A 14,897-nucleotide genomic window follows, 5' to 3' on the forward strand; every position below is an offset into this window, starting at 1 on the left:
CTACTTGAAAGCAAAGCAGAATATGAATTTTGCACTCCCTGGGGTGGTGAGCAGACACCATTACTCCTCGGCACCTCTAGGAATGTGGGCTTCAGAATTTAGGGAAAGAGGAGCTGAAAATCGAGCTTTTTTTGCTGACCCTTGTGGGGTGATGTCAGCAGAACTCAACAGCAAACGTTGAGTTTTCTCACCTGCGGAGCCATGGGTTGAGTTAAAGCTGAGGAAGGTCTGGAGTTCAGAACAAGGGTTTCCAAGTTCTGCCTGGGTGTGTGAGAGGACCATTAACCTACCACTTCAGCTCTGCCCAGACTGCAAGCGCCACACCTGACCCTCACCTTGCGCTGGGCAGCCTGGTGGATGGCATTAGCATCAAAATTACTTGTATATCACGGGCCTCTGTTTTCCACTGGAAAATTTTTGCACGTAAGCTTTCCCTGAATTATAATTTAAATGGAAGACTTGCATGCTTTTAAATGTATTTATATAAACACTAAATTACTGTATGCTTAATTACTTTTAATTATAGGTAGTAAATAATAACTATTTATACTGAGGTAGCATGTAGTATTTCAAAGCAGTTCTTCCAGGATGTTAAGTACAAATAAATAATGTCAGTTTATGTCCCTAAGAGCTGACAGTCCAAATTACTTACAGCTTTACAGCTTCCATATGGACTTCTTGCAGTCTGCTTTTACTAGGATCTAGTAAAAAATCTTTTACTGGGATCTAGAAAACAAGTCAACGGTGAAGTTTTTACTCCACTCATTTTATTAGCTGAGTTCTCTGCTGCAGGTTCTGATCGGATTACATAGGAAGAACTTTTTTTTTCACACTTAAATTAGTTCTCCAAAAAGGTACTTAGCAGAAAATGAGACTGGATTTTAGCCCTATGGAAATCTATGTAATTCCAAGTAATTTAAGGAATTCAAGCAGAACAGACTGAGGGGCCAATTGTAAACCACCTGTAGTCTTTAGGGCTTTCTGTAATCCAACGGAGACAGTTTTTGGGAGAAGCAACAGGACTGTAGCAGAACTGAAAAATGCATTTGCTGGAAGAAAACCATTGCTGGTAACTTAGAGTTAATTTTCTATAACATAGATGTCAAACCCCAGGCAACAGACCTACAAAGACTTCCCAGAATCCAAATATACCAACTCTGTAGGCAGCACAGGCTGCAACGAGAAGGAAGGATGTCATTTGGAAATTATGAAGTGGATGCAGAATTGGTTAGAGTGTGCAGGAGATCTGGTAATCAGAATAACTCAGTATCAGTATCCCACAAGCAGAGCTTAGGTAGAAACACAGCAGTCAAATTATGAAGGACAGGTTTGCCTACAAAATTTACGAAGTGCTTGGGCTTGGTTTCCAAACTGATCTTGTTATCATGATACACCTGGAAATGGCATTTGACTGAGATAACAAGCAGCTAAACATGATAATGGGGATCTACAGCAGATGGAGAGATACTCATGTTGCCATAGAAACCATGCAGGAAAAGTGTGTAGGAGTAAATCATGGCACAGAAAAGCTTCTAGGAGAAGGGGCTTGTGACTGAAGAACTGAATTTGCTCAGCAGCTGTTAAGGTTAGTTGAGACACTAATAAAAACACATTAACATTTCAGGAAATTGAGAATCATGGAGAAAAGGAGTCTTAATGGTGAGCTGCTGAACAGTTGAAGGCAGCAATGCCATGTTGTGCCATAGCGTAGGGCAGAAAAAGTCCTTAGAGAAAGGCTGGATATGGCCGTGAGATGGATGAAAAGACTGGGAAGCTCCTCAACCACAGCCACAATGCATGCTCCCCTTGTGCCTGCTGAGCACGCAGCGGACCCAGGCTGGCGGTAAGGGGATGCGCTCTCCTTGGCCTCCTCTTCTCTCCCTGCAGCAGGTCCATATGTGCTCAGGAGGCGACGCAGCCCTCCTCATTCGGTACCTGCTCACTTTCCCCATGCGGACAACCTGTTGGGTAGTCCCACAGTGCTGCAGGGCTGACTCCTCAGTGACGGGCTCGCATGTGGCTACATTTTTTGGAGAAGAACTCAGGCCTTAAGCACACAAATGTGTTTTTGTATTCCCCACACAAAGGGTTTGAGTAGGGGGCTGTCTAGAGGAAGTTTCTGTTTCACTCTCTGTTGGGGCGAGTAACACGGTGGAAAAGATCCCCTTGAGCTCAGGGAGTGGAGTCACACGGGGGTTGCTGAGGCAAGGCAGAAGGCGAGCCCACCCGTGGTGCAGAAGTTCCAGACAGAGATGGCTCCAGCCATCGCCCTTTGTGCTAGAACAGCTTGTGCTCTGCCACAGCGGGCAGTGAGGCAATACCCTGAGCTCTCTGCCTGCACCAGTTGGAGAGAAAGGGGCAGGGGAGTGTCCCTGTGTGACTTGAGCAAGCAGAGGGCTGGCGCTCAGGGAAGACCCAGGATGCGTATCCAGTTGGCAGCAGCAGCTCCAGCAGACTCCCAGATTAAAACCATGCGTGCTGGGCAGCTGTGCAAGGGCAGGCAAAGGGGTTGAGACAAAGGGCTCATCGGTGCTGTGGCTACGAAAACGTCTCAAATTCTGGTCATAACACGGTTATCTCCTGCTGCTGCTGGTGAGCTGCCTCTCCAGGACAAGCTTTCATCCGTGCGGGCACTTGGAAGTCCCTGCCAAGTGTAAGTGCTTTAACCATTCCCAGGTGGTGGGGCTGGGTGGTGGGCAGGCTGTTGAGGTCTAAAAGGCAAAAGGCAACATGAGCGTGCTGATTGCAATCTGCTGGTGTGGAGAGGGATGGGGTTGCCCTGGTCTTTGCTGTCATGTGATGACTGCAAAGCAGCATTGCTTCTGCTCCTTTTGCAGTCCCATGGCTGCATGATGACGATGACAGCTCCAGGCTGTGACAAGCCTCTGTCCACACAGAAGCATTAGAGAAAAATGGCCATACACAGGTAGCAACTCCAAAGAAGCTGCTCTGGAGGCAGATGTAAGTTTATAGAATCATAGAATGCTTTAGGTTGGAAAGGACCTTACAGATGATCTAGTTCCACCCCCCCGCCATGGGCAGGGACACCTCCCACTAGACCAGGTTGCTCAAAGGCCCATCCAGCCTGGCCTTGAACACTTCCAGGAATGGGGCCACCACAACTTCTCTGGAAAACCTGTTCCTGTGTCTCACCACCTTCATAGTGAAGAATTTATTCCTGATATCTAATCTAAATCTACCCTCTTCCAGGTTGAAGCCGTTACCCCTCAGCCCTGTTCTTCACTGGGCTCCCAGGGCATGGTCCTTTCCTCAGAGGATGCCTCACAGCAAGAAGCTACTGGGATTACATTGCCGGCTTCCAGCCAGACTGAGCCTTTGCTGCTGCCCCAATTTACACTTCTACGTCTGGATCATGTTGAGGTGACGTAATGCCGGAGCCTGGAGCATGACTCAATACGAAGTCACACTGAGTGTAACTGGAAACGGTGCCAAATGTGAGTGTGAAGGACGCAAATGGGCTGTGGACTGGGAGGGAAACTTTCTAAGCAACATGAGCTGCTGCTGTCTGTGAGTCTGGTGCTTTCAGCTGGACCTGCATGACAGCAGAATATGATACACGGGAGTTGATAGAGAAGAGCAAGGAAATTAGGAGATGACTGACAGTGGCTGAAAATCCCAAATGAAAAAAGGTTTTGGCTCATTAAGACTACAGAAGGCATGATGAATAACCACTAAAAGGAAGCACCAGAGATCCTGCCTGTCAAACAGAGCAGTGTTTCATATGCATGTTAAGTTACAGCAAAGCCACAGACCCAATGACTCAGTGGCATCTGTAAAGCTCCAAAATCAAGGCATTCTGTGAAATGATCACTACAGTGTAAAATGCTCTGGATGCTGAAATAGTTTATATTACATTTACCTGACCTTACTGGCCATTTTTGCCTATTGTCAGGAGAATACAGTCATGCTTCCAGTACGTTACAGGAGAAAGGCTGTTCTTTTAACCTAATTTCTTTTCTTGTTCTTGTATCACGGCATCTAGGCTCTTAGTAGGCAGGTATCTTTTATTTTTAGTAAGAATAGGAAGTTCTTTCCTGTTCGTTATGTAGAGGAGCCCAGAAAACATTAAATGTTTCCCAGAATATTAATAAACTCAAGTATCAGTTGCCTTGAGAAAGCATCTAACCCTGAGAACCACTGATTGTACAATTAACAAATGCAGATGTGGGGCACTATTAGCAACGTTGTTTTTCTGGCCGTTTTCTCATTAGCCAGCAGCTCTCCCAGTTCGGCAATGATTATGGAAAAATGACATTCCTCGTGCGATAAAGGCAGGCTGCAATTCTGTCTTCCCTTTCCCAGGATTCATGTAATTCCTCCGCATGCCTGTAGAGGATGTATTTCACTCAGCAGACAGGAGCAGCAACTGCTTATTTTCTGTGGACCAGCTACCAGAGGAGGCACAGGTTTAAAACTATGTTAAACTTGGTCTCATCCAAAGATACTTTTTAGGTCAGGAAAAAAAACACAACTGTGCAACTGACAAGGGAGTGGAAGAAAACTTGTATCATCATTTCTGTTTAAAAAAAAGTTTGGGTTTTTTTTTTTTTAGGCTCACAGGTGATGAAAAATATGCTGGATTTTAGAGAGTTACTCTTTGAACAGCAATAGATCTTGCTGCTCTGAAGAAATGACACTGATCTGAAGAGGTGCTAAGCATGTATATCCAGCCTATGAGCTTCAGAAGAAATCAGAAAGAGTAGCACATAGTTTTGATCAGATGCTGGACAGTTTCCTAAAATTATCAGAATGATAAATTATGGCAAATTTGCTTTAACATGAGTTATAATAAAATACGATCCACTTCAGCTTGTAGCTGTAATTGGGCCTACAAGGATTAGATTTGGCAAATGTCGATAAATGCATGTTATCCTTTTCACACTTTCCTCCTCCAGATCTGTGACTGTTCCTGAATTCTTCTTCTAGACCTAGAAATCACAGCAAGTGGCAAGGCTCAGGCAGGGCACCGCTGTGGGACCACAACGCTCTCCCTCTGCTGTGCTTGCAAGGGCCAGGGTGACATTTTGGTCATTTTGAGCCACTAAATTATAACCAGGGAAGGAGACTGAGAGCAGTGAACCTGAACACAAGTGATAATTAGTAGCAACCGTAAAGTAAAGATAAAAGCAGCTTGAACTGTCAGTCCCTAGCAAATATGGTTAAGCTGTTAGCCTTTCTACGCTATTATGCATTTTGTCAATGCCATCTTACGACAGCCTCTGGTACTGCGAGTGCAACGCCTTTTTTTTTTTGAGAAAAAAGCAAATCTGGGAAGCAAATCTGAGTTTTGCTTGGGGGTATGCAAATCTGAGTTGTGCTCAGGGACCAGATGCTGAGGGGCTGCAGAAACATGCACTAAGGATCGCTGCCCTGTCTTGGGTATTGGAGAAGTTCTAGGTGGAGGAACATCCTACCGACCACCTGTGATGGTTCTGAAAGATTTATCATCGATGAAGGTATGTCTCTGTTGGTACTGGTTGTCCTCAAGCAGGGGAGAAATAAAACACACAAGTGAAATTCTTGCCTGAGTTCCTTCGGCTTCAAATTTTCCCAGGAAAATTTCAGTGGAAAATTTCAGTTGTGTTGGCATGCATTATGATACCATGTGATTATATTGTATTTTCAATTAAAATGTCAAGTGATTGGCAGAGGAGGAACTAATGTGTTTGGAGGGAAAGAGGAGTGCAGTTCTGGCCAAAATTTTCTTCAATGGACAACGTGACTCTGCTGATCTGTTTGCCTGTGGTTCCACAGGAAAAGTCACTGGGAAAGTGGGAATGTGCTGGTAGAAGATGGGAAAGCCGGGGCAGCCCTCATGGGGTCCAAAGTTGCTATGCTACCAGTGGGGACGGTCTGGGTAAAGTATTTGTCTGAAATATGTTCTCCTTTACATTTTTGCTACTATGTAGATTCTCACATAGGGCATTTTTAGTATCTTTTGTATAATGGTTGTTCACAATATTATAGGTGTATAATAGAAGAGCTGGAGAGAGGAGGAGGGAGTTCGGATAAGATGGGATGCGGAGCAGAACTGCAACCTCGCTAACCACGGCCGTGCCTGATTATGCCCTCCTCTTCTTCATGTGCTGATTGATTAAAGCCAGAACAAGGACTCTCTGCCCCTGATTTTAAGAAATAACGCATCTGCGGTCAGTTAAGTTCTGGCTGTCCCAAAGCCATGCCTGGCCTGAAAGACAATGCACAACTGAACCCATCTCTCCCAGTTAGCCCTGCAGTCATTCTCCAACAGGAAAAAAAAAAACAACAGCCACTTAGCTGTTGCCCATATGCACTAACTGGAGGAAAAATAGGAGGAAAAATGTATTTCCTCCCAAGGCCTGCTGAACTTGGCGCTGTTTTACAGGTCTCTGTAAACACTTAGCAAGATGCCAGCCAAGGGGTTTCACGTCCCTGCTTGTAACATCCTGTGTACAACACAGCTTGCATCCCTCACTCTTCTTCCTCTCTTTATTTTTTGGGGGGAATGCTTGTAACCATGAGTTTAAAATGATTTTAAAGGGTTGCTATTGCTTTAAGCGCGGCAGTAGCGAGGAGCGGCCTAGCGTGGGCACAGCTGCCCGCACTAAAGATGGCGGCGGCGCTGACCCGGAAGGGGCGGCCTGGCCGGGCGGCGGGGTGAGGGAGCGGGAGGGCGGGTTTCCCCAGCCCGCTGCCGCCGTCGTGCGAGCAGCTCAGCTCAGCCCAGCCCAGCCCAGCCCAGCGGGGCGCGGGGGTGCCGGCAGCCGCCGCCATCGCAGCCCGCATGGGGCGAGCGCGGCCGGGCCCCGGCGCGGCCTGAGCGGGGCCGGCGGGTCCCCCCCCTCCCCTGGGCGCGGGGGCGCCCCTGAGGGGGCGGGGAGCCGCGGCGCCATGCAGTGCGCGGACCCCGCGGCGGCCATGAAGGGGCCGGAGGGCGAGGGCAAGCCGGAGCAGCAGCAGCAGCAGCCGCCGCCTCCGCCGCCGGCGGTGGGACAGAGCGGCGGCAAGAGCAGCGGCGGCGGCCGCGGCGCCAAGGGCTGGCAGTACAGGTGGGCGCGGCGGGCCGGGCCGGGGGCGGTGGGCTGAGGGGAGGGGAGGCGGGGAGAGCTGCGGAGGCCGCCGGTGCTGAACGAGGCCGCTGGGCTCTCTCCTCTCGTAGCCCCTAGGGGCCGGGGCCGGCGGGCTCCTTTGGTTTTTTTTTTTTTGGCGTGCCCGGGTACCGGTACAGAGCCCCGCGGGCGCCGCCGGGGGTGGTGTGCCTCGGCGCCTGCCTTTCGGGTCTTCGTTTTTCCCTCGCGGGATGTGGAGGCCGGTTTAAAGTTGCTGGGAGGCGCTCCGCCGCTTCCTAGCCTTCCCCGAAAAGCGCCACTTTGTGCCAAGTTTTAGCACGGTGTGTCCTCTTTGAGAACTTAATGGCAGCCTTGTTATTTTATTGATGTTTTCGGTGCTGATAGCGAAACTCTCGAGTGTGCACGGAGTTTCTGTCTTATCTGACTTATTCTGAGAACGGCTGTGCTTAGCATAAATCGGGGTGATTACTCAGGTACAGCAAATACAGGAGAAGGGAGTGGAGAAAGCGGGAGAAGCTGAGCACACAGCATCAGTTTGAAACGGATTCAAACTAAGACACTTCCTTAGAATGACCTGCCTGTGAGTTCAAAGGATTTTGGGGGTTTTCATTTTCTTTTTTCCTATGTGCTTTCTGGTTGAAAGAGTTTCCACTCACGCGATGATAGTGGGCTCTCCAAGGCATCGCTTGAGAGACTTCCGAATCTCTGCTTTTAGGTCTCTCATCCTTGACTGGAGTTCTGCCATGTTGCTGTTGAAAATACTGCTGTTACGTGAAGTTTGCACACTTCTCCCTCAAATGGAGACTCTCCAAAGCTGTCATCTGCCAGCCCAGATGGACTGGCTTTCTGTCGCCTGCGCGCGGAGACAGCAAAACCGGAGTGTGGTACATCTGTGCGCGCTGTGCGGGATGGAAGGCCATCGGATGGCAGAGGCAGATGAGCGCCCAGGCTGTGCCCGCGCTAAGTGCCTGGTGATTTTAATAGCTCGATCATTGCTGAGAATCTGGGTCATGAGTAATTTACCTTTCTGGTGACTAGTACCAGAAAGAAAGGTGGTGATTTTAGGGCCAGTATTTCAGGCTGTTAAATAGGAAAGCTTCTTGTCCGGTTTGGTTATTGGCTGTCTTATCTATTATTTCCAGTTGCTTGTAAACTTTTAAAAAAACCTCTGGATTCAAGTATAACTATGGATTTTCTTATGCAAATTGCTGTTACTGTGATGAAGTACTTGCTGTCCATGTGTTTCACACGTGAAATGCAGGAGTTAGCCATCAAAATGGAAGTATTTTATATTTTTACATTGAATTGGAGGCAGTGGAAGGGATGAGACACCTGATTTGCCTGAACCCTTTTCTGCTAGAGTATGTTTGAGATGGTGGTCACAGGTCAGTGCTGTGCAGTGCAATTTCACTTTCTGAAATCATCCATCCAAGTGTTTTGTTTCTTCTTTCAGTGCTGTGGCTTGTAGGACAAAAGTTGAACTGACTCTCTGAATGATAGCCAGTTTGGTGGCTTGGCAGCTGAAAGCAGGAACTGTCCACATTATTCCTTGCAGCTATCAATATCTGGTTTAATGTGCTCTAATACTCTAGTACAAATTATTCTTTCTTTTTTTTTTTTTTTTCTTTCTGGATCATTGGAACAAGTTTAATGTACTAATTGTATTATTGTGGACACTTGAGGTACCTCACTGTTAATCTCTGTTCTGTTGGGAATCAATTATTTACTCCCACGTTTGTCTCTATATCTAATTACCCACAAAATACCATCTTTCCCCCCTGCCTCCCTAGGAAGTTCTCCTGGATGGGATGCTGTAGCTTCATTTTCACTTTGTGGATTACTTCTATTCTAAAATATATTTGACAAAAGAAAGACCCCTGTAATAATTGATCAGTGTCTAAAATACAGGGATTAGAAACAGATTTGCTGAGAGCTTCTGGTGAATGTTTGATCTTTAACTGTTACAGCACAGAGTGTGAGCAATGTGTGATCATGCAGCATAGCAGAAGTAGGGTCCTGAAATACCCGCTCAGCATAGACTGTATCTGGTGCAGAAGTATAGCTCTGTATTTGGTGAAGCATCTTGTCAAAAGAGCTGTAGCATGGTTGTCAGACAAATGGGACAACAGGTACTTCATACTTTAATGCTCCAAATGGGGAATTATGACTATGGAAAAAAAACCAACAACCTCTAGCACTGCTGGAATCTGAAATAATGAAATCTGAATCTCTAAGAGGTGGAAAGTCACACATCCTTGGGATAAAGTGCATGTCCAGAAAATAAAAACTAAAGCAGAAAGTCTAACTTTATATTTTTGTAGGGGAATAATAGGGAGATTTTTAAATAGCTGTGATAGAGTTAGACCAAATCCTGATCATAGTGGAGAAGAAGAGACAACCAGAGGCTTCCAGACGCTTTGGATGATGTGGAGATACAGCTAAACCTTTTTTCAGACTTTCTGCCTGTGGAACAGTGAGTTTAGGCAGCCAGTACAGCAGTGCCTCCTTTGAAATTTCTAAGGGCTCAGTTTTTCAGAGGGCAGGAAGAGCCTTTGTTTTTTTTTTTTTTGTTTTGTTTTGACTTAGTAACAGAGTTCTTGAGAAACTGCTCTTCTGCACATCTGACAGGAAATGATCTTGTTTGCTTGTGAATATATGATCAGGGTCATAGTGTGTCTGAGAGCAACCAAGCCTTGGCTGCATTTTCCTGACTGGGGTCAGGAATAGTGTGAATGTTAACTTGCGATTAAGTAGATAAAAGAGAGTGTGAGAGGCTGTGCTTCAAGCTAAACTCTTATCTGTGTTTTCGTTTGGAGAAACAGTTACCATAATGTGAGACTTCTTAAACTACTTTATCTTTTAATAATTTAAAGTTATTCAGATTATAATGTTTTCTAAATAGCTTCTTTATTTTCTGTAGTAACCAAGCTAGGAAGTAAGTGCAGTGTTGCCCATATAAAGAGTTATTTACATTCAGTAATTCTGCTTTTACTCTTGACCATCTTCATTTGGTTTTTGCCTTGCTCTAGGTTAAATGAACAGAGTAGTTTCAAAGCAGTGAGAGATAGGAGACAGCCTCGGCAGGTACTTCTGTGGCATGTGAGTCGTAGCTATTTAAATAACATAAAAATTTCACAACCAGAAAGCAGAATCTGTGTCTGAGCTTAATATTGAGAGCTGGTCAGAATATGTGCCAGAGAAGTTTAACAAGTCCCTTCAGCCTGGCTTGAGGGGCTTTCAGATAATTTTGAGAGAAATGACTTGCAATAACTGGTTCTCGTTTATCTACAAAATTAAGAGTTCAAAGCGCTGTGGCTGACTAGAGAAACAAGATTGACTTTCCCAGTTAGAGGTATGGTAATGTGCCATCCTCTTACATTTTTCTTGGTGGTTCTGCTCTCAAATACATAAATCAATTCAGCTGCTATTAAAAGGATTCCCAGTGTTTCTTCCCTTGCTGGTAGAGATACATGTAAAATCTTCATGAATCTCCCAAGTTTTGCTGTGTTTTAAGCTTACAAGTTATATTTCAAAGCCTATTTCCTTTTTGCTTCTGTGTGTATTTTTGTAGGTAACTGCCTGTGTTCCTTATTTCTGAAATGGTTTTAGCATCAGCTCACAATGGGGTTAGCCATATGTATTTATAAAATGCTACAGATGATATCTTTTGCTCCTTTTTTTAAGGAAGTGAGTTAACTTTAATTAGCTGTTCCTGAAAGTTTACTTAAGTGCTGCAAGGTTATTCACAGTTGTGAATTAGTGTAGAAAAACGTTTGGATGAAGGTAGCTTGTAAGGAAAGGAGTCGACTTGCCAGCCTAATAGTACTACTTTTTTTTTTTTTTTTTTGCTAGGGGTGACAGTGGCAGGTAAGAGGGTTCCTCATGCAGGGTGGTTTCTGCTTGTCATTAGTTATTAAGGTAAGGCAGATTCTCTTGCAGAATTACTGGATGTGGCTTTGGGCCAGAGCAAGAGAGGCTTTTGGCAAAAAGAGTAACATTGTAATTTTTTTTGGTATGGAATGCAAAATGATAAATTTAAAGCAAGTGAAGCAGTCATCTTTTAAGGGCCTTTTTTCATTTTGCAGTTGACATTGTGTAAGCACCCTTCATAAATAGTAAAAAAAGGGGAGTAAACAATTACTGACCTTAATTCAGTCTTCTGTGTTTGAGCAGGTCACCACTCAATAAAGTAGCGGAAGAACTGGTAGCTGAAACACATGAATATATTTTAATTCTGCCTTTCAGACGATCGTGAATTCTTCTTCATAAAGTGATCCCATAGCAAATGGGAAGGAAATGCTTATTTGTGAGTTTGATCCCAGTTAACTTGGAGGTGACTGACAATCCTTTGCGCTTCAAACACGTGGAAGCAGAATGTGTGAGACTGAGCTAGGCTGTGGAAGTGTTTATGATTTTTATTCATGCTATCTTGCAAAAAGGATCTAATTAGTAGTAATAAATGGAAGTGTCTTGAAACAGATACAGTCTTCCTGAGTGGATGCTGGTAAGAATCTTTTTTTATTGAGGGTGGCATTGATGTCAGTCATGGTTGCAAGAAAATGTATAGTTTTTCTAGTTTTTGTGCATTTCTAGTCACATTCCAAGAAAGTTTGATCTCGGGAGGATAGACTTCATCTCTTTGGCCTTCAAAGCTGAAACCAGCTTAGTAGAAACAGATACACGAGGTAACGGCAGCACAGTGTTTAACATCGCTTCGTGTTGCAAACCTCTCCCTTGCTGGGCCTCCTTTCTTGTCTCTGAACTTCCTATTTCTCATCACAGTATTAATGTAAACATCAAATTTTTGCTTAGGCTGCAGTAGAGTGTTTTAGCTGACTTAATTAACTGTGGACTCCTGAGAGCAGGCCAGAATTAAATTAAAGTCCCTAGCACTTGATAAGCAGAAGAAAAGAAACCTCCTATATGTTCATGCAACTGCTAGTGCCATCCTAGGACAGTTCTCGCTAATGCTGGTACTCATTTTACTTCCTTTTTTAACCTATTTCCCTTGTTCTGGTGTTTTTCTCTGCATAGCTTAAAAAAACCTCTTTGAGATCCTCTGTGGAATTTTTGTATATTCCAAGTAAGGGATGCCCCCTTCTTTGTGCGCAACCTTAAAGGCAGAGAGAAGCTGTAATTTGTGGTCTTACCTGGGAGGTCTGGCGAGGGCTGCTCCTGCTTCGACTTTCCCCTTCTCTTACAGCCCACCCCACTTCCTCGGTTTCCTGCTGTCATAAGAACCTGCTGGCATTGTGACGTCAAGGCGCCGGCCACCAATGGGGATGGGGTTTCTGCTGCCTCTACTGCTATGCTTTGGCTGGCAGCTTTTGGATTGGCTGGCGGCGCTGATGTCAAGCTTGTGTCAAAGCGACCCCTGATCTTCCTTGCATCTGTTTCTGGTGATCTGTGGAGATACCTCACCACTGCAGGGCCTTCAGAAAGCCCTAGCAGCTTGTGTTCTGACTTGTTGCTGGCCTTTTGAGGTGTGACGGGTGGGATGCTGCAAAGAAGAGTTTCTCAAGTGGTTCTTGTGACCTTCAGAATTTATTTTTGCAATTTTGTGTGTTGTATTCCTTTTAATTACTAAAAATCAGATTAGGACAACTGTCACATTTGTTTGATATGCTGGAGGGAAAAGGCTGAAAAACCTGGTGCCTGAATTTCTTTATCCTCATTTGAGTCTTTGCTTAAAGAGTATACCGTATTCATAACACTAATTTAGAAATGCTGCACTTCATAATTTGCACATTAGAATAGACAAGAAGCCCATATTTAAAATGGTCAGCTGGTTATATCCACCTCAGGATCCATTCCGTGTTATTAAAATGTTAAGGTTATCTTTTATCAAGCTGGTTTTACCACTTGCTGAATCCCCAAGCACTTCTGAAAAGGCAGGTGAGCCATTTATGTTCACACATGTATTTACGACCTGGAAGAACGGGGTTGCAGCAGATGGAAGCTTAGATGCATTGGAAATTAAGAGAAATAAATCAGTATGCGAGGGGTAATAAATGGATAGAGTTGGAGAAGCACATTTGGGTAATTTAAACAGGAGCTTTATGATGGCTGATGTTCCAGTAGGGAACCTGAACTCAATTCCTGAACCAGGACAGCAAGGTTCCCTTCTCCAGCCCTGTGTGCCTCTCTCCCTTCCTGGAGCATCCCCATGTTGAATGGGCAGGCTGTAGAACTCGCTGGGGCAGGGGCGACAAATGTGGGACTTGGTTCTGGCACAGCAGGATACTTGTGTTAATACCGAGATATTCATTTGGATTTCAAACGAAGCTAAACTGAAGAATCACAAACTTTTGTATACCTTCTAAATATCAAATAATTTGTGCTTTCCATGAGTAGATTTCTGCAGGAGTTAATGGCTGTTACAAATGTCTATCCTTCTCTAAGTGCAAAGGGTATTTGTCAACTTCACCTTTTCTAACGTAATTATGTAGCAGTAAGTTAGTTAAAAGCACCTACAACATTAACATCCTGCTCCGCCACACATGTTCTCTCCCCAGAGAGAAGAAGAAAAACACAGTGCATGTGGCTGAGCTACTCGCATTGCTTAATGCAGAAGCAGAAAGTGCCAGCTGCTACTGTTAGGTTGTCCTAGGTAGGTTCTTGCACTGTATTCATTTCATTCACCATGAAAATTAAGGCATGTGTGCAAGGACCCCTGTTTACTTAAGGACATTGCTGTGACATGCACTCTGATCATCTGCCGGTGCTGATGAATTCTTGTAGGGGATCACTGCCTGCTGGTAATGCTGCCAGACAACTTTCTTTTTAGGGTGCTTGCAAAGCTTGTACCATTTTAGATTTTCTGTACTGTGTATCTAATGCTTAAATGAGAGGGGACGGCAGGCTGAAGTGGGGTAGGAGAAATGCTGTTTCTTTGTGTGTGTTCAGCTGCTTTGGAGCAGGAATGTCAGACTCGGGGGGGAAGTTTTTTTGCTATCGGTATGCATTTTTTTCTTTTTCCTTCCAGGTGTAAATTCCTGAGTTTTTGACAAGGCTGGAAATCTTGAAAATCTTGATTAATATTTAAGCATTGGCAGATAAGTTTCCTGAAGAGCTCAGTTTACATTGGGAAGTTGGGTTTCATTCATTGCAGTGGAGGTGTAACAGAAAGCATGAGGTCTGCTGGGCAGAACTGCCAGATGCTGTGTTAAGGAGCTGGTATCTGACTCTGGCTCTGACTTCCTCTGTGGCAATAGTCGTATTGTTTAAATTGGTTTTCCCCTGTAATCACTAACTGCATGTTCCTCTTTTTTTCTCAGAGGCCTAGTTTGAAACAGTTGGCTCTGATTTTGCAAAACTTCTGCAGGGTCACAGCTGCAGCTGAAATCAGCAGAAGCTGTGATTTGAATGTCTGAATAAAATGGGGCCACAACTATCTTGGAGTTAGAGAGGTTGAAAATTCATTATGCCTCAGTTCCCTGTATGTAAAATGGGATGATAATGTCCTGTCCTTTTATTGTTTGGTACATGACCCCTTCATAAATGTCAATGACAAGTGCAAGAGAAGAAAACCATAAGGAAACTCTTTATTGGTGCATGAGTGCCAAATGAATAATATTTGATGCTTATTGCACAATGAAAAGGAGCAGTTTTGAATAATTCTTTGTCTGGGAACCACTGTCCACTAATAGCACTGAACAAGAAACTAGTCCTTTTTTTATGTATTGTCATAATTGTAGGTGGTTAGGTTAACACATGCTCTCTTAATTAAAGTTTAAACCTTCCGAGTACCTTATGCCTCAATTTTAATCTAGGAATATTTTTGTTTAATTTGCCTATATCCAAGAATTATAGAATAATTTGGGTTGG

The 14,897-nt window shown here is 44.5% G+C and overlaps 1 protein-coding gene across 1 annotated transcript in view; it reads left to right on the top strand.

Moving 5' to 3' along the window:
* Positions 1-6,891: 6,891 nt before the first annotated feature.
* Positions 6,892-14,897, top strand: part of OSBPL11 (oxysterol binding protein like 11) — a gene marked incomplete at its 5' end in the record, with an annotated part of 42,894 nt that continues 34,888 nt past the window's right edge. The window contains one exon of the mRNA XM_082484628.1: positions 6,892-7,049. Within this exon, the coding sequence (XP_082340754.1) occupies positions 6,892-7,049 (158 nt within the window). The remainder of the gene's footprint in view (positions 7,050-14,897) is intronic.

Source organism: Vanellus vanellus, assembly GCF_965231255.1.
Source record: "Vanellus vanellus genome assembly, chromosome: 5".
NCBI classification, from domain to species: domain Eukaryota; kingdom Metazoa; phylum Chordata; class Aves; order Charadriiformes; family Charadriidae; genus Vanellus; species Vanellus vanellus.